The sequence below is a fragment of the Taurulus bubalis genome (genome assembly GCF_910589615.1).
Source record: "Taurulus bubalis genome assembly, chromosome: 18".
Taxonomy (NCBI): domain Eukaryota; kingdom Metazoa; phylum Chordata; class Actinopteri; order Perciformes; family Cottidae; genus Taurulus; species Taurulus bubalis.
Window position 1 is genome coordinate 603,997 of NC_136606.1, and position 27,705 is coordinate 631,701.

Below are 27,705 nucleotides of genomic sequence, written 5' to 3' on the forward strand. Positions count from 1 at the left end.
AGGAGGAGGAAGAGGAGGAGAGGATTATTGATCACTGATAGAACCGACTATCAGTTTATTATCGACAGAGAGAGAGAGAGAGAGAAATAGAGAGAAATAGAGAGAGAGAGAGAGAGAGAGAGAGCATCATTTCTGCCTCATCACACTGCAGCTCAGTGTGTGTGTGTGTGTGTGTGTGTGTGTGTGTGTGTGTGTGTGTGTGTGTGTGTGTGTGTGTGTGTGTGTGTGTGTGTTTTGCAGAGGGGTGTTTCCTGCTGCAGGACGACAAAGACTCAAACACTCCCAACCGGAAACTACTCAAGTCTCTATTATCTACTGTATATATATATATATATATATATATATATATATATATATATATATATATATATATATATATATATGTATATATATATATATATATATATATATATATATCTATCTATATATATATATATAAATATCTATATAGAGATATATATATATATATATATATATATATATATATCTATATAGATATATAGATATAGATATATAGATATCTATATCTATATATCTATATAGATATATATATCTATCTATATATCTATAGATATATAGATAGATATATATATAAACATATATATACATATTTATAGATATATTATATGTATATTATGCATATTATATGTTTACATTATATATTATATTTACATACATAAATATATAAATAATAGATTTGATGCAGTAGTTTTGTCGTCCTGCAGGAAACACCCCTCTGCAACACACACAACACACACACACACACACACACACACACACACACACACACACACACACACACACACACACACACACACACACACACAGATTACATTAAATTTCATTACATTAAAAAGCCTTAATCCCGGCCCCCCTCCCGAACACACACACATGTGTTACCATGGCAACCCTTCACCTGACAGCTGGAGGGTCACCAGATGGTTGCCTTGGGGATCAGGCTGATGAGATCATCAGACTCTGAACACTACATTACCCATGAGCCCCGGCTGCAGCTGCTGTTACGAGACGTAATAGACACGGAGCTGTGAGCTGATTAGACCAGACGTTTCCCTGATGTCCAATCAGCTCGCAGCTCCGCGTCTCACCGCGCTGTTGCTATCTCTCAGGTGAATCACCATGACGACAGAGCCAGGTGAGCCACAGGAGGCCCAGTCCAAAGAGGCAGAGTTTTTCCCTGAAGCCGCCGCCCACTCCACGCCTAAACAGGTAAGAGAAAAACACACCAAGAGCTAAACCATCAACAGATAGATCATTGATGACATCACTTCCTGCGTCCTCAGGGAGCTCGCAGCTCATTGGCCGAGGACTCGACGAGTCGTCTGTCGTCGAGCGGCCGGATCACTCGCTCTCCGGCCAGAAACCCGCTGAGCTTTAGGACCATGCAGACAAGGGTGTCCCTGCTGGACGGCTCGCTGTTCACCTGCACTGTGGAGGTGAGACAGGTGGAGAGAGACAGGTGGAGAGAGACATTGGAGAGAGACAGGTGGAGAGAGAGACAGGTGGAGAGAGACAGGTGGAGAGAGACAGGTGGAGAGAGACATTGGAGAGAGACAGGTGGAGAGAGACAGGTGGAGAGAGAGACAGGTGGAGAGAGACAGGTGGAGACAGACAGGTGGAGACAGACAGGTGGAGAGAGACATTGGAGAGAGACAGGTGGAGAGAGACAGGTGGAGAGAGAGACAGGTGGAGACAGACAGGTGGAGACAGACAGGTGGAGAGAGAGACAGGTGGAGAGAGACAGGTGGAGAGAGACATTGGAGAGAGACAGGTGGAGAGAGACAGGTGGAGAGAGAGACAGGTGGAGAGAGACAGGTGGAGAGAGACATTGGAGAGAGACATTGGAGAGAGACAGGTGGAGAGAGACATTGGAGAGAGACAGGTGGAGAGAGACATTGGAGAGAGACAGGTGGAGAGAGAGAGGTGGAGAGAGACAGGTGGAGAGAGACATTGGAGAGAGACAGGTGGAGAGAGAGAGGTGGAGAGAGACAGGTGGAGAGAGACAGGTGGAGAGAGACATTGGAGAGAGACAGGTGGAGAGAGACAGGTGGAGAGAGACAGGTGGAGAGAGACATTGGAGAGAGACAGGTGGAGAGAGACAGGTGGAGAGAGAGACAGGTGGAGAGAGACAGGTGGAGAGAGACAGGTGGAGAGAGAGACAGGTGGAGAGAGACAGGTGGAGAGAGACAGGTGGAGAGAGACAGGTGGAGAAAGACAGGTGGAGAGAGAAACAGGTGGAGAGAGACAGGTGGAGAGAGACATTGGAGAGAGACAGGTGGAGAGAGAGACATTGGAGAGAGACAGGTGGAGAAAGACAGGTGGAGAGAGAGACATTGGAGAGAGACAGGTGGAGAAAGACAGGTGGAGAGAGAGACATTGGAGAGAAACAGGTGGAGAGAAACAGGTGGAGAGAGACAGGTGGAGAGAGACAGGTGGAGAGAGAGACAGGTGGAGAGAGAGACATTGGAGAGAAACAGGTGGAGAGAGACAGGTGGAGAAAGACAGGTGGAGAGAGACAGGTGGAGAGAGAGACAGGTGGAGAGAGACAGGTGGAGAGAGACATTGGAGAGAGACAGGTGGAGAGAGAGACATTGGAGAGAGACAGGTGGAGAAAGACAGGTGGAGAGAGAGACATTGGAGAGAAACAGGTGGAGAGAAACAGGTGGAGAGAGAGAGGTGGAGAGAGAGAGGTGGGGAGAGACATTGGAGAGAGACAGGTGGAGAGAGACAGGTGGAGAGAGAGACAGGTGGAGAGAGACATTGGAGAGAGACAGGTGGAGAGAGACATTGGAGAGAGACAGGCGGAGGGGAGACAGGTGAAAGTGAGACAGGTGTATAAAGTCTTCTTCTTCTTCTGCAGAAACGAGCTCGCGGTGTTCAGTTGTTTGAGAAAGTTTGTGAACATGTGAACCTTCTGGAGAGAGACTACTTCTGTCTGTCCTTCAGGGACATGGACGACAACAAGGTACCCGTCTGTCTGTCTGTCTGTCTGTCTGTCTGTCTGTCTGTCTGTCTTTTTGATCTGTCTTTACCTCTCTTCTTATAGAACTGGTTGGATCCAGGAAAGGAGATGAAGAAGCAGGTCAGAGGTCAGTATCATGAAACGTCAGGTTTACAGGTAATCTAGTCATTACATGTCAGGTTTACAGGTAATCTAGTCATTACATGTCAGGTTTACAGGTAATCTAGTCATTACATGTCAGGTTTACAGGTAATCTAGTCATTAAATGGAATCATTTTAAATTGATAAGTTGTGATTGACATTCATATTAAAATAAATGATAAAATATTCCCCCCTCGCGGTCTCTCAGGTGTTCCCTGGAACTTCTCCTTTAACGTCAAGTTTTACCCCCCTGACCCGGCCCAGCTCTCTGAGGACATCACCAGGTAGATTCTCTCACCTGTCAATCAGACATCAAAGCAATAATGTTGAGAGAGTTCACGCCCTCCTTTCCGTCTGCAGGTACTTCCTGTGTCTCCAGCTCAGACAGGATATAGTGTCTGGACGTCTCCCGTGTTCCTTTGCGACTCACACCGTCCTCAGCTCCTACACCGTCCAATCAGAGCTCGGAGACTACGACCCTGGTACTGTGCTCTGCTGCAAAGATACCAGATTACACCCCAACCGTCCTGCCATAGCCTTCTGGGATTATCATACCCTGATGCACCTTCTACCCTATCATACCCTGCTATACCTTCTACCCTATCATACCCTGCTATACCTTCTACCCTATCATACCCTGATGTACCTTCTACCCTGTCATACCCTGATGCACCTTCTACCCTATCATACCCTGCTGTACCTTCTACCCTATCATACCCTGATGTACCTTCTATCCTATCATACCCTGATGCACCTTCTACCCTATCATACCCTGCTATACCTTCTACCCTATCATACCCTGATGTACCTTCTACCCTATCATACCCTGCTATACCTTCTACCCTATCATACCCTGATGTACCTTCTACCCTGTCATACCCTGATGCACCTTCTACCCTATCATACCCTGCTATACCTTCTACCCTATCATACCCTGATGTACCTTCTACCCTGTCATACCCTGATGCACCTTCTACCCTATCATACCCTGCTATACCTTCTACCCTATCATACCCTGATGTACCTTCTACCCTGTCATACCCTGATGCACCTTCTACCCTATCATACCCTGCTATACCTTCTACCCTATCATACCCTGCTATACCTTCTACCCTATCATACCCTGATGTACCTTCTACCCTGTCATACCCTGATGCACCTTCTACCCTATCATACCCTGCTGTACCTTCTACCCTATCATACCCTGATGTACCTTCTATCCTATCATACCCTGATGTACCTTCTACCCTGTCATACCCTGAAGCACCTTCTACCCTATCATACCCTGCTATACCTTCTACCCTATCATACCCTGATGTACCTTCTACCCTATCATACCCTGCTATACCTTCTACCCTATCATACCCTGATGCACCTTCTACCCTATCATACCCTGCTATACCTTCTACCCTATCATACCCTGCTGTACCTTCTACCCTATCATACCCTGCTGTACCTTCTACCCTATCATACCCTGATGTACCTTCTACCCTGTCATACCCTGCTATACCTTCTACCCTATCATACCCTGATGTACCTTCTACCCTATCATACCCTGATGTACCTTCTACCCTATCATACCCTGATGTACCTTCTACCCTATCATACCCTGATGTACCTTATACCCTGTCTTTTTGTTTCATATGACCTGTCTGTCTCCGACTACCTGTCTCTCTCTCTCTCTGTATATTTCAGACGAGTGTGGTTTAGATTACGTCAGTGAACTCTGTTTCGCTCCAAATCAAACCAAAGAGATGGAGGAGAAGATCATTGAGCTGCACAAGACACACAGGTTCTCACATTGAGCATTAATGTAATTTTAAGAAGTGAAACCAACACAAACAAACAACAGCTGTTAAAACTAGATTTGTGTGTTTAGAGGAATGACGCCATCTGAAGCAGAGATGCACTTCCTGGACAACGTGAAGAAGCTTTCTATGTACGGAGTCGACCTTCATCACGCAAAGGTAAAAACACACAACATGATGATAACCTGAGATCAAGAAATCAAAACAGTAAGAGCAGCTGTCGAAAGCTTCGTCCGTCGCTTCAGTTCATCTCAGCTGACGAACCGTTGATGTGGGAATCGGTCCTGACGGCCGCAGCTTCAAGGAAAAGTTAAAGAATGATGCTGAATAATGATTGGGAAACAGTGAGTACTCGAGTACTTGTACCATCATGGACATGATCCCATCACTACACACAGTAGTAGTAGTAGCAGTACTCACAGCATCCTCTTGAAAGTGGAACCTGCAGGTCAGATTCATGTCCAGGCGTCATGTTGCTTTGTGTTTTTAACCATTCAGACTTCCTCGTCTGTGTTTGGTGTTTGTGGAGAAGCTTCGAGTTTAAACTAAATGTCTCCTGGGTTTGACATGTTTCTGAGTTATCGGACACATGATAGTGTTTCTAAGTGGATGCATTGTTTTCATCATTAACTCCTTAAAATCCAGTTGTCCCCATTTAATTTCCCCTAAAACAGCTTTTGACTTTGGATAGTAGTTACTTATCATACAACCGTTTCATATATATGTACACATATACAGTATTTATACATATTTATATATAGATTCACATATATAAACATGTATAACAACTGTATTTGTGTACATATATATATACACATATATATATGTATATATATACACATATATATATGTATATATATACATATATATATATACATATATATATATGTATATATATACATATATATATATATATATATAGGATTATGTATGTTCAGAATATGAACTAATACAAAAGCACAGACCTCAGTGTGCTACTGATGTTCTGTTTCTCAACAATCTGATCAATACATGACACACTTTCTGTCCTGATCAATCATGTGTGTGTGTGTGTGTGTGTGTGTGTGTGTGTGTGTGTGTGTGTGTGTGTGTGTGTGTATGTGTGTGTGTGTCAGTAATGATTTTTCAATCGTGGCCGTTTTCCATTGATCCATCCTCTCAGTAACAGAGCTGCAGACTCTGGTTCACTTCAGATCCACAGAGACCAGGATCAGGGTTCGTGGTGATCCAGCTAACTTCAGGTTTAACTCTGGGGTTCAGTCGTACGACGGAGGTTTAATTCTTACCTGGTAGATTGCCATGGTAACCAACGTTGGAGATAAAAGCTCCGCCTCCTGACCAATCAGAGCTTGGCTCACAGATCGTTAGACAATTTGAAACAAATGTGTTAAAGACATAAATCAGATTACAAGGAACAGTTTAACCCACTAACTCACGATGACATTAGAGATGAAGTTGAACATGAAGACGAGCTGGAGATGAAGATGTTTTCTGTACACATGTTTCATGTTGTGGTGTTTGAATGTCCGATGCTCTGGAGGCACATTGAACGCAGCACAGCTGATGTGTTTTATTCCCTCATCTCGACCGGCTCTTCTTCTCCTTCTCTGTTTGTTCCGTCTGTCTGAACGAGTAGATGGTAGGAAGTCGCTTTGACTGCCTGCCTTCAGCTCACTCAGAGGTAAGAGTGTGTGTGTGTCTGTGTGTCTGTGTGTGTGTGTTTGTGTGTGTTTGTGTGTTCTGTGTGTGTTCACACACCATGTCATCAGTGAGTGTTTCCTTTATTCTCCACTTATTCTCACTCCTGTTCCTTATTACCCAGAAACCAAACCATCGCTGAACAATAAACATTAAACATTAAACATGTGAGGATGTGAATCAAACATGCTGAGGAGCTGTGATAATCTATAATCCATAATCCATAATCCATAACCCAGAATCCAGAACTCAGAACTCATAACAGAAAATTGATATTCATAAATCAACTCAAACATTCAGTGATGTCATAGTTGTAATGGTTTTGGAATCACAGCAGACATGAAGTGGAATCCCAGCAGGCAGGAAGTGGAATCACAGCAGACAGGAAGTGGAATCACAGCAGGCAGGAAGTGGAATCACAGCAGACAGGAAGTGGAATCACAGCAGGCAGGAAATGGAATCACAGCAGACAGGATGTGGAATCACAGCAGACAGGAAGTTATCACTGTTGTCTCTTTGGTCTCTGACGCTGTTGAACTCTGACCCTTGAAGGTAGCGGGCTCACAGTTAGCATGTAGCTCTACTGTGTCCTATGCAAGCATGTAGCTCAATGCTACATTGAGTCAAACTATCCCTACAGACTCAAAGTAGAAAGTCAGTAGAAAGACAATTTAGCAATAAATTCTGGTTTCATTGTTCTCAAATGACTTGTTCCAGTTGTGTCATTCATGAGTCCATGGTGTGTGTGTGTGTGTGTGTGTGTGTGTGTGTGTGTGTGTGTGTGTGTGTGTGTGTGTGTGTGTGTGTGTGTGCAGGACTCAGAGGGCGTGGCCATCATGCTGGGCGTGTGCAGTAGCGGTCTTCTGGTCTACAGAGACAGACTGAGGATCAATAGATTCTCGTGGCCGAAGATCCTGAAGATCTCGTACAAAAGGAACAACTTCTACATCAAGATCCGACCTGGAGAGGTGAGACAGGTCGACTCACCCAACACCACAGAAGACCAGACCAGTTACTGTCTGTCTCTGTGTCCAGTCTGACCAGCTACTGTCTGTCTCTGTGTCCAGTCTGACCAGCTACTGTCTGTCTCTGTGTCCAGTCTGACCAGCTACTGTCTGTCTCTGTGTCCAGTCTGACCAGCTACTGTCTGTCTCTGTCTCCAGTTTGACCAGTTTGAGTCTACTATTGGTTTCAAGCTGCTGAACCACCGATCAGCTAAAAGACTGTGGAAAGTGTGTGTGGAGAACCACTCCTTCTTCAGGTCAGTGTTTAATGATTTCACTTGATATGATATGAGAAGACAAAACACAGCTTCACACAACAAGACTTAATGTAACATGACTTAATGTAACAAGACATAATGTAACAAGACATAATGTAACATGACTTAATGTAACATGACTTAATGGAACAAGACTTAATGTAACATAACTTAATGTAACAAGACTTAATGTAACATGACTTAATGTAACATGACTTAATGTAACAAGACATTATGTAACAAGACATAATGTAACATGACTTAATGTAACAAGACTTAATGTAACATGACTTAATGTAACAAGACATAATGTAACAAGACTTAATGTAACATAACTTAATGTAACAAGACTTAATGTAACATGACTTAATGTAACAAGACATAATGTAACAAGACTTAATGTAACATAACTTAATGTAACAACACTTAATGTAACATGACTTAATGTAACAAGACATAATGTAACAAGACTTAATGTAACATAACTCAATGTAACAAGACTTAATGTAACATGACTTAATGTAACATAACTTAATGTAACAAGACTTAATGTAACATAACTTAATGTAACAAGACTTAATGTAACATAACTTAATGTAACAAGACATAATGTAACAAGACATAATGTAACATGACTTAATGTAACATGACTTAATAGAACAAGACTTAATGTAACAAGACTTAATGTAACGAGACATGTAACATGACTTAATGTAATATGACTTAATGTAACATGACTTAATGTAACAAGACATAATGTAACAAGACTTAATGTAACATAACTTAATGTAACAAGACTTAATGTAACATAACTTAATGTAACAAGACTTAATGTAACATGACTTAATGTAACAAGACATAATGTAACAAGACATAATGTAACATGACTTAATGTAACATGACTTAATGGAACAAGACTTAATGTAACAAGACTTAATGTAACGAGACATGTAACATGACTTAATGTAACAAGACATAATGTAACATGACTTAATGTAACAAGACTTAATGTAACATAACTTAATGTAACAAGACTTAATGTAACATGACTTAATGTAACATAACTTAATGTAACAAGACTTAATGTAACATGACTTAATGTAACAAGACATAATGTAACAAGACATAATGTAACATGACTTAATGTAACATGACTTAATGGAACAAGACTTAATGTAACAAGACTTAATGTAACGAGACATGTAACATGCCTTATTGTAACAAGACTTAATGTAACATGACTTAATGTAACAAGACATAGTGTAACAAGACATAATGTAACATGACTTAATGTAACATGACTTAATGGAACAAGACTTAATGTAACATAACTTAATGTAACAAGACTTAATGTAACATGACTTAATGTAACATGACTTAATGTAACAAGACATTATGTAACAAGACATAATGTAACATGACTTAATGTAACAAGACTTAATGTAACATGACTTAATGTAACAAGACATAATGTAACAAGACTTAATGTAACATAACTTAATGTAACAAGACTTAATGTAACATGACTTAATGTAACAAGACATAATGTAACAAGACTTAATGTAACATAACTTAATGTAACAACACTTAATGTAACATGACTTAATGTAACAAGACATAATGTAGCAAGACTTAATGTAACATAACTTAATGTAACAAGACTTAATGTAACATGACTTAATGTAACATAACTTAATGTAACAAGACTTAATGTAACATAACTTAATGTAACAAGACTTAATGTAACATAACTTAATGTAACAAGACATAATGTAACAAGACATAATGTAACATGACTTAATGTAACATGACTTAATGGAACAAGACTTAATGTAACAAGACTTAATGTAACGAGACATTTAACATGACTTAATGTAACATGACTTAATGTAACATGACTTAATGTAACAAGACATAATGTAACAAGACTTAATGTAACATAACTTAATGTAACAAGACTTAATGTAACATAACTTAATGTAACAAGACTTAATGTAACATGACTTAATGTAACAAGACATAATGTAACAAGACATAATGTAACATGACTTAATGTAACATGACTTAATGGAACAAGACTTAATGTAACAAGACTTAATGTAACGAGACATGTAACATGACTTAATGTAACAAGACATAATGTAACATGACTTAATGTAACAAGACTTAATGTAACATAACTTAATGTAACAAGACTTAATGTAACATGACTTAATGTAACATAACTTAATGTAACAAGACTTAATGTAACATGACTTAATGTAACAAGACATAATGTAACAAGACATAATGTAACATGACTTAATGTAACATGACTTAATGGAACAAGACTTAATGTAACAAGACTTAATGTAACGAGACATGTAACATGACTTATTGTAACAAGACATAATGTAACATGACTTAATGTAACAAGACATAATGTAACAAGACTTAATGTAACATAACTTAATGTAACAAGACTTAATGTAACATGACTTAATGTAACATGACTTAATGTAACAAGACTTAATGTAACGTAACTTAATGTAACGTAACTTAATGTAACAAGACTTAATGTAACATGACTTAATGTAACATGACTTAATGTAACAAGACATAATGTAACATGACTAAATGTAACATGACTAAATGTAACATGACTAAATGTAACAAGACTAAATGTAACATGACTAAATGTAACATGACTAAATGTAACAAGACTTAATGTAACATGACTAAATGTAACATGACTAAATGTAACAAGACTAAATGTAACATGACTAAATGTAACATGACTAAATGTACCATGACTAAATGTAACAAGACTAAATGTAACATGACTAAATGTTACATGACTAAATGTAACAAGACTTAATGTTACATGATGTCATGTAACATAACTAAATGTTACATTATGTCATGTAACATGACATAATGTAACATGACTAAATGGAACAAGACTTAATGTAGCAAGACTTAATTTAACAAGATTTAATGTAACATGACATAATGTAACATGACTAAATCTTACATTACGTTATGTAACATGACATAATGTAACATGATGTAATGTAACATGACTTTACTTACAAACATGCTCTGTCTCTGTCCGTCTCTCAGGCTGATGTCTCCAGAAGAGACAACAAAGAAGTTTCTGTCTCTGGGTTCAAAGTTCCGCTACAGCGGTCGGACTCAGATTCAGAGTCGCAGAGCCAGCGCTCAGATCTCCAGACCTGCACCCAATTTCCCACGATGCATCAGCAAGAGGAACATTCTGAGCCGCAGCCTGGATGGAGGTACTCATACTGACCATGCTCGTACTGAGGTAGTTCTGGTCCTGATAGTAAAGGTACTGGTCCTGGTAGTCGTAGTAGTGCTGGTCCTGATCGTAAAAGTACTGGTCCTGGTAGTCGTAGTCCTGGTCCCGGTAGTTGTAGTTCTGGTCCTGGTAGTCGTAGTTCTGGTCCCGGTAGTCGTAGTCCTGGTCCTGATCGTAAAAGTACTGGTCCTGGTAGTCATATTCCTGGTCCTGGTAGTTGTAGTTCTGGTCCTGGTAGTCGTAGTTCTGGTCCCGGTAGTTGTAGTTCTGGTCCTGGTAGTCGTATTCCTGGTCCCGGTAGTCGTAGTTCTGGTCCTGATAGTAGAATACTGTTTATTCGTAAGATACATGAACTTTGACCTCTGCATTTAACCCATCAGAAGGATTAGGAGTGGTGGTCTCCTGTGAGGGGTCTCCATTAAGGACACTACGACATGCGGACTAGGGGTCACGACCCACCTGAGCAACATTTGTTGATATGAGCAGCAATGCTGGTCCTGGTAGTTGTAGTCCTGGTCCTGATAGTAAAGGTACTGGTCTTGGTAGTTGTACTCATCTCATTGGTAGTAGTTGTAGTAGTTCTTGTCCCAGTTGTAGGATTCCTGGACTCTGGTCTCTGTCATTGTAGTCCTGGTCCCAGTAGTAGGTATTGGTCACACTGGTTCCAGTAGTTTCTGTACCAGGTGTTGGGGGTTCAGGTTTTATGGGTTCTGGTTGAGGAGTCCAGCTGTGTGTTCAGTCAGTTCTTTCTTCACTTGTTGGTGACCAGGGCTTTGATTGGTTCTCAGCTCCGAGGACCACGCCCACTTCCTCTCTGATTGGCTCTCCTGCCATCACAACGTCCCCTAAAGCAAACGGTGGTACACACACAGGTAGAGCTCATCACTGCAGTAACACTGCTGCTGTAGTAGTACTGTAGTAGTACTATAGTAGTACTGTAGTAGTACTGCTCTGTGATTGGCCACAGCTCTGAATGCTTCACTTCTTTCAGCTTGTGAGCGAATGCTGCTTCCTAATTGGCTGGATGAGCTCTGCTTCATTCAGACACATCTGGATCTGTGATCAGCTGTGTCTACTTCTGTCCAATCAGCTTTTCTGTTCCTGGTGATGTCATCACATGTAGTCAGACCTCCATTCTGTCGTCAATAACACGATCAGACATTAGGTCAGAATGTCAGAGAGAATGCAGCTTTAACACATGAAGCATAGACTTCTATACAACCAGAGGAGTCTCCCCCTGGTGGTCAGGAGAGAGAATGCAGCTTTAACACATGAAGCATAGACTTCTATACAACCAGAGGAGTCACCCCCTGGTGGTCAGGAGAGAGAATGCAGCTTTAACACATGAAGCATAGACTTCTATACAACCAGAGGAGTCGCCCGCTGGTGGTCAGGAGAGAGAATGCAGCTTTAAGACACTTCACAGCAATATAATTGAAATTCGTAATAATCTTATTGTCGTCTGCTGCTTTGTTTTCATTAACTTTGATAATTAATGACTAATGTCGTATTTAGCTTCGAGCCCTTTGGAGGCTCAACAGGAAGTAGGTCTGACTATCTTAGTTAGCATCATTAGCATAGTTAGCCGTGTGGTCATGGCTTCGTAGTGGCTCTGAATGCTGATTGGCTGATTGGCCCAGGCTGCCTTGCATGTGCCCTGAGTGCTGATTGGCTGAATGTGCTGTTGCCCTGGTTATCATCCTTGTTGTTGTTGACATGTGTGTGTGTGTGTGTGTGTGTGTGTGTGTGTGTGTGTGTGTGTGTGTGTGTGTGTGTGTGTGTGTGTGTGTGTGTGTGTGTGTGTGTGTGTGTGCGTGTAGACATGGGGCTGTACGGAGCATCTAAAGCCGTCAGTGACCTCATCACCACCGTGACTCCTGAGAGGACGATGGAGAAGAGGACGGCGGCGACAGGTACCGGAAACAACAAATCAGAGGAGAGACATCAGATCCGGTGGCCGAAGCACTAAATGACACCTCCTCCTCCTCTTCTTGTCTCCTTGCTCCCTTGTCTCCTCCCCTTTCTTCTTTGTCTTCTATCTCCAAGTTGAGGAGGTGCTGGTGGTGGAGGAGGTGCAGCAGCAGGAGGAGGAGGATGAGGAGCAGGAGGAAGAGGAGGAGACCAGAGCCACAGAGAATTCTCAGCAGAGTCCTCCTACTCCTCAGAAGCAGGAAACCAAGGTAACACACCCCTATCTCACCTGTCTCACCTGTCTACATACCTGTATGATGTGTCTGTGTAGACAGAGCTCACCTGTCTCACCTGTCTCACATACCTGTATGATGTGTCTGTGTAGACGGAGCTCACCGACACCGCTGTGGACGAAGATCTGACTGCCACCGAGGTCTGAGGAGGATTTCACATTATTTATATATTTATGAAATACAACTGAAATCTAAACTCTTCTAACAACAACCTGTCTGTCTGCCTGCCCGTCTGTCTCTCTGTCTGTCTGTCTGTAAGTCTGATCAGGATGAGGACTTGAGGACGTTGGGGAGTCCAGAGGAGGAGCAGAGACCTCAGACCTCCATCAGCGCTCTCCGGCGCTCCTTCTTAGAGGGAGGAGTCACGGGAGTGGGAGGAGTCACGGATGGGGGAGGAGTCACGGGAGGGGGCGGAGTCACGGAGTGGGAGAGGCGTCTGGCCTCCTCAGCCCTACGACGAGGAGACGAGTCCCCGATGATCGAACCGCTGGAACCAGACGAGGTGAGACACACACAAACACACACACACTGTCGGTCTCTCAGCCCCTCCCACTGGACAGCGGCTCCACAGCGGTAGGTCCACTCAGCTGTCAGTCAAACACCAGCAGGCGTCCCTGAGCTCACCTGAGCGTCACGTGATTGGCTAATAGGTCAGTCTGTGTGTGTTTGATGTTGCTCACCTGTGCGCTCCAGGAGGGCGGGTTCATAACTGCCCCTCAGCCAATCAGAGAGAAGAGCTGCACCATGGGGCGGAGCTACGACACAGCCTCCGGGAGGGTCGTTGCCATGACAATAGCGGACGACAGCTCCGGTGTCACCGTGACTACAGCGAGCACCGGGATGGGCAGGCGGATCAGAATCATCCCGCTAGCTGATGATGTCATCACACGGGGACCGCTAGCTGCTGCTGATGTCATCACACGGGGACCGCTAGCTGCTGGTGATGTCATCACACGGGGACCGCTAGCTGCTGGTGATGTCATCACACGGGGACCACTGGTCACCATCTGCGAGGTGAAGACGCCGACCTCGCCGCCCGGCGTCGGAGGAGGCGGAGCCTCTCTGGGCCCACCTTTGACCCCCCTCATTCCTCCTCAATCCCCTCTGGAGGAGCTGAGTCTAAGCCCCGCCCCCCTCAGAGTCTCCGTGACCAGACTGGTATGCTGATTGGCTGGTTGGTTGTCGGCATGGAAACAAGCATGAGGAGCAGCGACACGTTAACCCTCAAACTGAACACTTCAGCTCTGAGAGGACGAGAGACAGTTTGTCTGTTTGTAGGAGACAGTTTGTCTGTTTGTCCACTAGGAGACACTTTGTCTGTTTGTCCACTAGGAGACACTTTATCTGTTTGTAGGAGACACTTTGTCTGTTTGTCCACTAGGAGACACTTTGTCTGTTTGTCCACTAGGAGACACTTTGTCTGTTTGTCCACTAGGAGACAGTTTGTCTGTTTGTCCACTAGGAGACACTTTGTCTGTTTGTCCACTAGGAGACAGTTTATCTGTTTGTAGGAGACACTTTGTCTGTTTGTCCACTAGGAGACAGTTTATCTGTTTGTAGGAGACAGTTTGTCTGTTTGTCCACTAGGAGACACTTTGTCTGTTTGTCCACTAGGAGACAGTTCATCTGTTTGTAGGAGACACTTTGTTTGTTTGTCCACTAGGAGACAGTTTGTCTGTTTGTCCACTAGGAGACAGTTTGTCTGTTTGTCCACTAGGAGACAGTTTATCTGTTTGTAGGAGACACTTTGTCTGTTTGTCCACTAGGAGACAGTTTGTCTGTTTGTCCACTAGGAGACAGTTTGTCTGTTTGTCCACTAGGAGACAGTTTATCTGTTTGTAGGAGACACTTTGTCTGTTTGTCCACTAGGAGACAGTTTGTCTGTTTGTCCACTAGGAGACAGTCTATCTGTTTGTAGGAGACACTTTGTCTGTTTGTCCACTAGGATACAGTTTATCTGTTTGTAGGAGACACTTTGTCTGTTTGTCCACTAGGAGACACTTTGTCTGTTTGTCCACTAGGAGACACTTTGTCTGTTTGTCCACTAGGAGACATTTTGTCTGTTTGTCCACTAGGAGACACTTTGTCTGTTTGTCCACTAGGAGACAGTTTATCTGTTTGTAGGAGACACTTTGTCTGTTTGTCCACTAGGAGACAGTTTATCTGTTTGTAGGAGACACTTTGTCTGTTTGTCCACTAGGATACAGTTTATCTGTTTGTAGGAGACACTTTGTCTGTTTGTCCACTAGGATACAGTTTATCTGTTTGTAGGAGACACTTTGTCTGTTTGTCCACTAGGATACAGTTTATCTGTTTGTAGGAGACACTTTGTCTGTTTGTCCACTAGGAGACACTTTGTCTGTTTGTCCACTAGGAGACACTTTGTCTGTTTGTCCACTAGGAGACAGTTTATCTGTTTGTAGGAGACACTTTGTCTGTTTGTCCACTAGGAGACAGTTTGTCTGTTTGTCCACTAGGAGACAGTTTGTCTGTTTGTCCACTAGGAGACAGTTTGTCTGTTTGTCCACTAGGAGACAGTTTATCTGTTTGTAGGAGACACTTTGTCTGTTTGTCCACTAGGAGACAGTTTGTCTGTTTGTCCACTAGGAGACAGTTTGTCTGTTTGTCCACTAGGAGACAGTTTATCTGTTTGTAGGAGACACTTTGTCTGTTTGTCCACTAGGAGACAGTTTGTCTGTTTGTCCACTAGGAGACAGTCTATCTGTTTGTAGGAGACACTTTGTCTGTTTGTCCACTAGGATACAGTTTATCTGTTTGTAGGAGACACTTTGTCTGTTTGTCCACTAGGAGACACTTTGTCTGTTTGTCCACTAGGAGACATTTTGTCTGTTTGTCCACTAGGAGACACTTTGTCTGTTTGTCCACTAGGAGACAGTTTATCTGTTTGTAGGAGACACTTTGTCTGTTTGTCCACTAGGAGACACTTTGTCTGTTTGTCCACTAGGAGACACTTTGTCTGTTTGTAGGAGACACTTTGTCTGTTTGTAGGAGACACTTTGTCTGTTTGTCCACTAGGAGACACTTTGTCTGTTTGTAGGAGACACTTTGTCTGTTTGTCCACTAGGAGACACTTTGTCTGTTTGTCCACTAGGAGACACTTTGTCTGTTTGTCCACTAGGAGACAGTTTATCTGTTTGTAGGAGACACTTTGTCTGTTTGTCCACTAGGAGACAGTTTATCTGTTTGTAGGAGACAGTTTGTCTGTTTGTCCACTAGGAGACACTTTGTCTGTTTGTCCACTAGGAGACAGTTCATCTGTTTGTAGGAGACACTTTGTTTGTTTGTCCACTAGGAGACAGTTTGTCTGTTTGTCCACTAGGAGACAGTTTGTCTGTTTGTCCACTAGGAGACAGTTTATCTGTTTGTAGGAGACACTTTGTCTGTTTGTCCACTAGGAGACAGTTTGTCTGTTTGTCCACTAGGAGACAGTTTGTCTGTTTGTCCACTAGGAGACAGTTTATCTGTTTGTAGGAGACACTTTGTCTGTTTGTCCACTAGGAGACAGTTTGTCTGTTTGTCCACTAGGAGACAGTCTATCTGTTTGTAGGAGACACTTTGTCTGTTTGTCCACTAGGATACAGTTTATCTGTTTGTAGGAGACACTTTGTCTGTTTGTCCACTAGGAGACACTTTGTCTGTTTGTCCACTAGGAGACACTTTGTCTGTTTGTCCACTAGGAGACATTTTGTCTGTTTGTCCACTAGGAGACACTTTGTCTGTTTGTCCACTAGGAGACAGTTTATCTGTTTGTAGGAGACACTTTGTCTGTTTGTCCACTAGGAGACAGTTTATCTGTTTGTAGGAGACACTTTGTCTGTTTGTCCACTAGGATACAGTTTATCTGTTTGTAGGAGACACTTTGTCTGTTTGTCCACTAGGATACAGTTTATCTGTTTGTAGGAGACACTTTGTCTGTTTGTCCACTAGGATACAGTTTATCTGTTTGTAGGAGACACTTTGTCTGTTTGTCCACTAGGAGACACTTTGTCTGTTTGTCCACTAGGAGACACTTTGTCTGTTTGTCCACTAGGAGACAGTTTATCTGTTTGTAGGAGACACTTTGTCTGTTTGTCCACTAGGAGACAGTTTGTCTGTTTGTCCACTAGGAGACAGTTTGTCTGTTTGTCCACTAGGAGACAGTTTATCTGTTTGTAGGAGACACTTTGTCTGTTTGTCCACTAGGAGACAGTTTGTCTGTTTGTCCACTAGGAGACAGTTTGTCTGTTTGTCCACTAGGAGACAGTTTATCTGTTTGTAGGAGACACTTTGTCTGTTTGTCCACTAGGAGACAGTTTGTCTGTTTGTCCACTAGGAGACAGTCTATCTGTTTGTAGGAGACACTTTGTCTGTTTGTCCACTAGGATACAGTTTATCTGTTTGTAGGAGACACTTTGTCTGTTTGTCCACTAGGAGACACTTTGTCTGTTTGTCCACTAGGAGACACTTTGTCTGTTTGTCCACTAGGAGACACTTTGTCTGTTTGTAGGAGACACTTTGTCTGTTTAGCCGAGGACTAGGAGACACTTTGTCTGTTTGTCCACTAGGAGACAGTTTATCTGTTTGTAGGAGACACTTTGTCTGTTTAGCCGAGGACTAGGAGACACTTTGTCTGTTTGTCCACTAGGAGACAGTTTATCTGTTTGTAGGAGACACTTTGTCTGTTTGTCCACTAGGAGACACTTTGTCTGTTTGTCCACTAGGAGACACTTTGTCTGTTTGTCCACTAGGAGACACTTTGTCTGTTTGTAGGAGACACTTTGTCTGTTTAGCCGAGGACTAGGAGACACTTTGTCTGTTTGTCCACTAGGAGACAGTTTATCTGTTTGTAGGAGACACTTTGTCTGTTTGTCCACTAGGAGACACTTTGTCTGTTTGTCCACTAGGAGACACTTTGTCTGTTTGTCCACTAGGAGACACTTTGTCTGTTTGTAGGAGACACTTTGTCTGTTTAGCCGAGGACTAGGAGACACTTTGTCTGTTTGTCCACTAGGAGACACTTTGTCTGTTTGTAGGAGACACTTTGTCTGTTTAGCCGAGGACTAGGATGTATATTATGCAGTCCATCCATAATTTATACAAAGAAAAATCAGATGACTAAAAACGCAAGTGGTTAAAGTCCTGAGGTGCGCCTTTGATTGTTTTTTAAATGAAAGATTATTACCTGCATGAGTTATTTGAGGAGGTAGTAAATTCCAAGCAGTAATTGCAGGGAAAATAATCCTCAATTGTACGTTTGAGGAGGCTTGTTCTTGGGGTTGGAGGTATTAAGTGACCTAGCCTTGTGTGATGGTTATGTAGAATGCTTTGTAACTGATTGAAGAAATATTCAGTCTGATTAAATACCTTCCTGAAAAACGTGAGAAGGCTACAGTGAAGTGGAGTTTCCACTGAGAACCATGACAGGTGAGATGCATATATGCTGTGTTAGTTCTAATTGAACACTGGAGTGATAATCTGGCAGCTCGGTTTTGAGCCAGTTGTCGTTCATGTATGTCTTTCTTAGCAGCTACTGACCATATGGATGGAAGTATAGCAGATGACAAAAGGCCAGGGAGTGCACCACCTGACAAACAATAGCTAAGGTTCAGACACATCCTGACCAGTGGATTTCATGACTTTTCCATGACTTTAAACCAAATGTCCATTACAAACATTTAGTGAAGTCTGGGTGTAAACAGTAAAAAGTGAGTAAATGTAGTATTTAAACTAACAATAGAATACAAAGCATACAGTAAACCTTAAATGACACAAATGAATGAGACAATAGTTTGATTAAAAGAATAAACATTTATATAGATGCCTGTATGTATGCCTGCTTATATTTTGAGTCTTTCTTTTAAAAGCATATTCATTATTTCAAACTCAGCGTAAATTAACGTCATGAACACATGAATATAACACATTTACATGACTTTTACTAAACTTTGGGGGTTTTATTTTTTCAAGGACTTTTCCAGGCCTGGAAATAACTTTTTATAATTTTATAATTCCATGACCAGGTTCTCCATGACATAAGAACCCTGAACAGAGTGTTCAATAAGCAAAGCGCTCTCTGGTCATAGCTATGCTCCTTCCCATTGTAGTGACAACGCCGTCAATGTGCTCAGACCACGACAGCTGTTGGTCCAACACTACAGTAGTTTGGTCTTCTTGACCTGTTCTATTGCTGAACCTCACATTGACACTGAAGCTGTGTGTCACCATTAAGTGTGCTACTTGAGCCAAACACAATACATTTACTTTTCCAAATGTTCAGGGCTAGTTTGCTCACTTTCACCCAATCAGACACTCTCTCCAGATCCTGATTCAGAATGGTGCAAGTTCCTGTTTGTTTGAAGCCTGGCTGTACAGTGTTGTGTCATCAGCATACATTACCATGCTGGAATTCTTAATTGACAAAGGGAGATAATTTGTGAAAATGGAAAAAGGTAAAGGGCCTAAGCCACTTCCTTGTGCAACTCCACAGCTAACAGTTTGTCTGTTTGTCCACTAGGAGACACTTTGTCTGTTTGTCCACTAGGAGACAAGAGACAGTTTGTCTGTTTGTCCACTAGGAGACAGGAGACAGTTTGTCTGTTTGTCCATCAGGAGACAGTTTGTCTGTTTGTCCACTAGGAGACAGTTTGTCTGTTTGTCCACTAGGAGACAGTTTGTCTGTTTGTCCACTAGGAGACAGTTTGTCTGTTTGTCCACTAGGAGACAGGAGACAGTTTGTCTGTTTGTCCACTAGGAGACAGTTTGTCTGTTTGTCCACTAGGAGACAGTTTGTCTGTTTGTCCACTAGGAGACAGTTTGTCTGTTTGTCCACTAGGAGACAGGAGACAGTTTGTCTGTTTGTCCACTAGGAGACAGGAGACAGTTTGTCTGTTTGTCCACTAGGAGACAGTTTGTCTGTTTGTCCACTAGGAGACAGTTTGTCTGTTTGTCCACTAGGAGACAGGAGACAGTTTGTCTGTTTGTCCACTAGGAGACAGTTTGTCTGTTTGTCCACTAGGAGACACTTTGTCTGTTTGTCCACTAAGAGACAGTTTGTCTGTTTGTCCACTAGGAGACACTTTGTCTGTTTGTAGGAGACTGTTTGTCTGTTTGTCCACTAGGAGACACTTTGTCTGTTTGTCCACTAGGAGACAGGAGACAGGAGACAGTTTGTCTGTTTGTCCACCAGGAGACAGGAGACAGTTTGTCTGTTTGTCCACCAGGAGACAGTTTGTCTGTTTGTCCACCAGGAGACACTTTGTCTGTTTGTCCACCAGGAGACAGGAGACAGGAGACAGTTTGTCTGTTTGTCCACCAGGAGACAGTTTGTCTGTTTGTCCACCAGGAGACAGTTTGTCTGTTTGTCCACTAGGAGACAGGAGACAGTTTGTCTGTTTGTCCACCAGGAGACAGTTTGTCTGTTTGTCCACTAGGAGACAGGAGACAGTTTGTCTGTTTGTCCACCAGGAGACAGGAGACAGTTTGTCTGTTTGTCCACTAGGAGACAGGAGACAGTTTGTCCACCAGGAGACAGGAGACAGGAGAGCTGCAGTGTTCAGTTTCACCTCCCAGACACCAAAAGAAGCAGCAGATCTCTTTATGTTGTTATTGTTTTCTGGGCTGATTTGATTGGCTGCTCCTTCTTTGTCTGCTCTTCACTTCCTGTCTGCTGACCCTTGATTGGTTGCTTTGACTTCCTGAAGCTTTTCCCCTTGTTTAAAGCTCTCAGGTTTAATCTCAGAGTCTCAAGGTGAGAACTCATGATGTGACGAGATATTACACATCAATATGGCTGCCAGAAGGTGTACTACCTTTATAAATCTCATGAGTTACTATGAATCAAAGATGCTTTCCTCTTATTGATCTACACCGTTGCAACAACCTCCAGTCGGTTTGTTCTGTTGTGGATCAGTGAACGTAAACAGACAGTGAAAGTCAGGAAGTAAACATAAACAAATGAAGGTCTTGAAAAAGCTTGTCTAGGTCGACCTCCCAGAATGCAACGCTCACCTCCTTGTGGTCTGATCACGTTCCACCACAAATTAATTAATTAGTGAAAATATTCAGAGCTCAAAGTGATCAGGGTTCCCAACAACTATCACAGTAGAATGTACTAGATCACAATAGAATGTACTAGATCACAGGAGAATGTACTAGATCACAGTAGAATGTACTAGATCACAATAGAATGTACTAGATCACAATAGAATGTACTAGATCACACAATAATGCAGTAGATCACAATAGAATGCAGTAGATTACAGTATAATGTACTAGATCACAGTATAATGCACTAGATCAAGCAATAATGCACTAGATCACAATAGAATGTATTAGATCACAGTATAATGTACTAGATCACAGTATAATGCAGTAGATCACAGTATAATGTACCAGATCACAGTATAATGCAGTAGATCACAGTATAATGTACCAGATCACAGTAGAATGTATTAGATCACACAATAGTGCAGTAGATCACAATAGAATGCAGTAGATCTCAGTAGAATGTACTAGATCACAGTAGAATGCACTAGATCACAAAATAATGCACTAGATCACAATAGAATGTACTAGATCACAGTCAAATGTACTAGATCACAATATAATGTACTAGATCACAGTAGAATGTACTAGATTACACAATAATGCAGCAGATCACAATATAATGCAGTAGATTACAGTGTAATGTACTAGATCACAGTATAATGCACTAGATCACACAATAATGCACTAGATCCCAATAGAATGTAGTAGATCACAGTAGAATGTACTAGATCACAGTATAATGCAGTAGATCACAGTCGAATGCAGTAGATCACAGTAGAATGTGTTAGATCACACAATAATGCAGTAGATCACAGTAGAATGTACTAGATCACAGTAGAATGTACTAGATCACAGTAGAATGCACTAGATCACAAAATAATGCACTAGATAACAATACAATGGACTAGATCACAATATAATGGACTAGATCCCAGTAGTTCGCAGTAGAAACTAATATAATCATGTTTCATATATTCATATGTTGACTAAAAACCCTGTAATCTGTTTAATATTTCATGCACTGGTTAGTAATTACTGACTAATTACTAACAACTCTTTGCTCCACGCCCTCTTTGGCCACGCCCACTCACCACGCCTTCTGTGACCACGCCCTATATGGTCGCGCTCCCTCTGACCACGCCCACTCTGACCAGGCCCCCTGCATGGCTGTTTCTACTAACAGTTTATATTTACTTTCCAGTTAAATGGCTGCACTTCATAGGTCTGTCTTTCTAACCTTTGTGTGTGTGTGTGTGTGTGTGTGTGTGTGTGTGTGTGTGTGTGTGTGTGTGTGTGTGTGTGTGTGTGTGTGTGTGTGTGTGTGTGCGCAGCCTAAACCTACAGTCAATGAAATGTCTCCTGAGCTGACTGCTCTGCTGAACTCAGCCAGAGAACAAAACACCTTCAGAGAACACAACCTGCTGAAGGTGCCTGTCTGTCTACCTGTCTGTCACCTGTCTGTCTACCTGTCTGTCTACCTGTCTGTCTACCTGTCTGTCACCTATCTGTCTACCTGTCTGTCTACCTGTCTGTCTACCTGTCTGTCTACCTGTCTGTCACCTGTCTGTCTACCTGTCTGTCTACCTGTCTGTCTACCTGTCTGTCACCTATCTGTCTACCTGTCTGTCTACCTGTCTGTCACCTATCTGTCTACCTGTCTGTCTACCTGTCTGTCTACCTGTCTGTCACCTATCTCTCTATCTGTCTGTCTACCTGTCTGTCACCTATCTGGGTAACTGTCTGTCTACCTGTCTGTCTACCTGTCTGTCACCTATCTGTCTACCTGTCTGTCTACCTGTCGTACCTCAGTACCTGTAAACTCACTGGGCTCTTCACTGTCTTTCAGACATCAGAGAAAGTGGAGACGATCTTCCTGATGCCGGAGTCAGGTGACCAGGACCAGCCAATGGCGGACCAGCCTCAGGTAGCGACTAGAAATCTCATGGGGCCGCCGCCAACTAATCCCCCACCCCCTCCTGCGGGGGCCTGCATGTCGCATGCTGATGATGTCAGAGAGGAAGGGGCTAGCAAACGCGAGGTCAGTTATTACGACCTCAGCGACGACGAGCCGAGTAGCCCGGCGAGCGACGCCAGCGACGCCAGTGAAGACGCCATCAGCGTGGTGGCGCAGGCGGCCGTGGAGGACGCCGTGGAGGCCGCCGTCAGGCAGACTCAGAGCCTGCATGCTAACCATGCTAATCAGGATAGCATTCATGCTAACTCCGCCGTTAGCCACGGAGAGCAGGAGGCAGCTAACGTCAGCACCAGACCCGGTTCTGTTCACGACGAAAGGGACTCTGACGACCCGGAGGAGGCGGAGGGGGGGTGTAGTTTGGGAGAAAACTCCTCCCCCCCTCCCTCTTTACCCTGCCCCCGCTCGGCCAATCAGACGCAGCCATCTGACCACACTGATGACGATGACGAGCCCAAATCTTTGCTGGAGGTAACACCTGAGGTAGAAACCTGCCCCAGTTCAACCTGTCCCAGTGACTCCTGCCCCAGTTCAACCTGTCCCAGTGACTCCTGCCCCAGTTCAACCTGTCCCAGTTCAACCTGTCCCAGTTCAATCTACCCCAGTAACTCCTGCTCCAGTGACCCCTGCTGGTGAGGTGACGGCGGTGCACCTCACCAGCAGACTGAACCTGAAGGTCAGCTGTAATTTCTGAAGATGTGTGAGATGTTTCTGAGATCGTTGCCCTTCTCTGTGTCTGGCAGGAGGTTCCCGTGACGAGGAAGACGCTCACGTACGAAGCTCCCGGGGTGAGAACCCGTGTTATTGATTTACCACCATTCATGAACTAATCAATGGTTCATTTCATCATATTATTTACTTATTATGTATTTATATTTTGCCTCATTGGCAAAATCCCATGTTGATTCATTAACATCTGTGTGTGTGTGTGTGTGTGTGTGTGTGTGTGTGTGTGTGTGTGTTTCAGAGCCGCACAGACTCTGATCCTCCTGCAGGTTTACTGCTGAGCTCCCAGACCTTCACCGCTGAGACCTCCACCACCACCACCACCACACACATCACCAAGGTAACGCACACACATCACCAAGGTAACACACACACATCACCAAGGCAACACACACGTCAGTAAATATCTTCTCATTTAATCGTTCGGTAAAAGATGAACTGTCTCTTCTCTCCAGACCGTCAAAGGAGGAATGTCAGAAACCAGAATCGAGAAGAGAATCGTGATTTCTGGAGACACAGAAATCGACCACGATGAGGTAAATACCAATAGAATCTTTATCAAGGTAACTCTAACCCAGGACAGACCTATACATACCTGGACTAACCCAGGACAGACTTATACATACCTGGACTAACCCAGGACAGACTTATACAGACCTGGACTAACCCAGGACAGACTTATACAGACCTGGATCAACCCAGGACAGACCTATACATACCTGGATCAACCCAGTACAGACCTATACAGACCTGGACTAACCCAGGACAGACCTATACATACCTGGATCAACCCAGTACAGACCTATACAGACCTGGACTAACCCAGGACAGACCTATACAGACCTGGACTAACCCAGGACAGACCTATACATACCTGGTCTAACCCAGGACAGACCTATACATACCTGGATCAACCCAGGACAGACCTATACAGGCCTGGACTAACCCAGGACAGACCTATACAGACCTGGACTAACCAAGGACAGACCTATGCATACCTGGTCTAACCCAGGACAGACCTATACATACCTGGTCTAACCCAGGACAGACCTATACAGACCTGGTCTAACCCAGGACAGACCTATACAGACCTGGATTAACCCAGGACAGACCTATACATACCTGGATTAACCCAGGACAGACCTATACAGACCTGGTCTAACCCAGGACAGACCTATACATACCTGGTCTAACCCAGGAAAGACCTATACAGACCTGGATTAACCCAGGACATACGTATACATATCTGGTCTAACCCAGGACAGACGTATACATACCTGGTCTAGCCCAGGACAGACCTATATATACCTGGACTAACCCAGGACAGACCTATACAGACCTGGATTAACCCAGGACAGACCTATACAGACCTGGATTAACCCAAGACAGACCTATACAGACCTGGATCAACCCAGGACAGACCTATACATACCTGGATCATCCCAGTACAGACCTATACAGACCTGGACTAACACAGGACAGACCTATACAGACCTGGTCTAACCCAGGACAGACCTATGCATACCTGGTCTAACCCAGGACAGACCTATACAGACCTGGACTAACCCAGGACAGACCTATGCATACCTGATCTAACCCAGGACAGACCTATACATACCTGGTCTAACCCAGGACAGACCTATACATACCTGGTCTAACCCAGGACAGACCTATACAGACCTGGTCTAACCCAGGACAGACCTATACAGACCTGGATTAACCCAGGACAGACCTATACATACCTGGATTAACCCAGGACAGACCTATACAGACCTGGTCTAACCCAGGACAGACCTATACATACCTTGATCAACCCAGGACAGACCTATACATACCTGGTCTAACCCAGGAAAGATCTATACAGACCTGGATTAACCCAGGACATACGTATACATACCTGGTCTAACCCAGGACAGACGTATACATACCTGGATCAACCCAGGACAGACCTATACAGACCTGGACTAACCCAGGACAGACCTATACATACCTGGTCTAACCCAGGACAGACCTATACATACCTGGATCAACCCAGGACAGACCTATACAGACCTGGACTAACCCAGGACAGACCTATACAGACCTGGACTAACCAAGGACAGACCAATAAATACCTGGTCTAACCCAGGACAGACCTATACAGACCTGGATTAACCCAGGACAGACCTATACATACCTGGATTAACCCAGGACAGACCTATACAGACCTGGTCTAACCCAGGACAGACCTATACATACCTTGATCAACCCAGGACAGACCTATACATACCTGGTCTAACCCAGGAAAGACCTATACAGACCTGGATTAACCCAGGACATACGTATACATACCTGGTCTAACCCAGGACAGACGTATACATACCTGGATCAGCCCAGTACAGACCTATACAGACCTGGACTAACCCAGGACAGACCTATGCATACCTGGATCAACCCAGTACAGACCTATACAGACCTGGACTAACCCAGGACAGACCTATACAGACCTGGACTAACCCAGGACAGACCTATACATACCTGGTCTAACCCAGGACAGACCTATACATACCTGGATCAACCCAGGACAGACCTATACAGACCTGGACTAACCCAGGACAGACCTATGCATACCTGGATCAACCCAGTACAGACCTATACAGACCTGGACTAACCCAGGACAGACCTATACAGACCTGGACTAACCCAGGACAGACCTATACATACCTGGTCTAACCCAGGACAGACCTATACATACCTGGATCAACCCAGGACAGACCTATACAGACCTGGACTAACCCAGGACAGACCTATACAGACCTGGACTAACCAAGGACAGACCTATAAATACCTGGTCTAACCCAGGACAGACCTATACAGACCTGGACTAACCCAGGACAGACCTATGCATACCTGGTCTAACCCAGGACAGACCTATACATACCTGGTCTAACCCAGGACAGACCTATACAGACCTGGACTAACCCAGGACAGACCTATACAGACCTGGATTAACCCAGGACAGACCTATGCATACCTGGTCTAACCCAGGACAGACCTATACATACCTGGTCTAACCCAGGACAGACCTATACAGACCTGGATTAACCCAGGACAGACCTATACATACCTGGTCTAACCCAGAACAGACCTATACAGACCTGGATTAACCCAGGACAGACCTATACAGACCTGGATTAACCCAAGACAGACCTATACAGACCTGGACTAACCCAGGACAGACCTATACAGACCTGGATTAACCCTGCACCGACCTGGGTCTGGTCAGTCCAGGATTAATCCTGGACCAGGTTCTGATCTCCGTGTCTCTCTTTAAGGCGCTGGCAGCGGTGCTTAGCGAGGCGCGGCTGCAGCATCCTGAGCTGTCAGTCACACGAGTCGTTGTCCATAAAGAAACAGAGGTCTCTCCTGATCATGTGATTGATTAGTGACATCACAGGTAACAGGTGGTGACCCGTACTGGATGCTGATTAGCTGGCTGGTGCATGGCAGCATTCATAACATTGTGTTTGCATGCTTTACACAAATGTTGGTGTTCAGGAACAGGAGAGACGAACACTGACGAACCAGG

General features: G+C 43.7%; 1 protein-coding gene across 1 annotated transcript; it reads left to right on the forward strand.

Moving 5' to 3' along the window:
* Nucleotides 1-1,137: 1,137 nt before the first annotated feature.
* On the forward strand, nt 1,138-27,562 carry epb41l3a (erythrocyte membrane protein band 4.1-like 3a; the record flags this gene model as incomplete). The annotated part of the gene is made up of 23 exons (XM_079234346.1): nt 1,138-1,227; nt 1,302-1,454; nt 2,879-2,983; nt 3,065-3,107; nt 3,330-3,405; nt 3,482-3,603; nt 4,817-4,913; nt 5,001-5,088; nt 6,566-6,610; nt 7,443-7,595; nt 7,791-7,888; nt 10,991-11,166; nt 11,978-12,061; nt 13,010-13,102; nt 13,236-13,369; nt 13,486-13,533; nt 13,653-13,895; nt 22,771-22,866; nt 23,286-23,363; nt 24,155-24,199; nt 24,379-24,477; nt 24,593-24,673; nt 27,452-27,562. The coding sequence occupies 23 exons, from the start codon at nt 1,138-1,140 to the stop codon at nt 27,560-27,562; spliced, it is 2,358 nt and encodes a 785-aa protein (XP_079090472.1).
* Nucleotides 27,563-27,705: the final 143 nt, after the last annotated feature.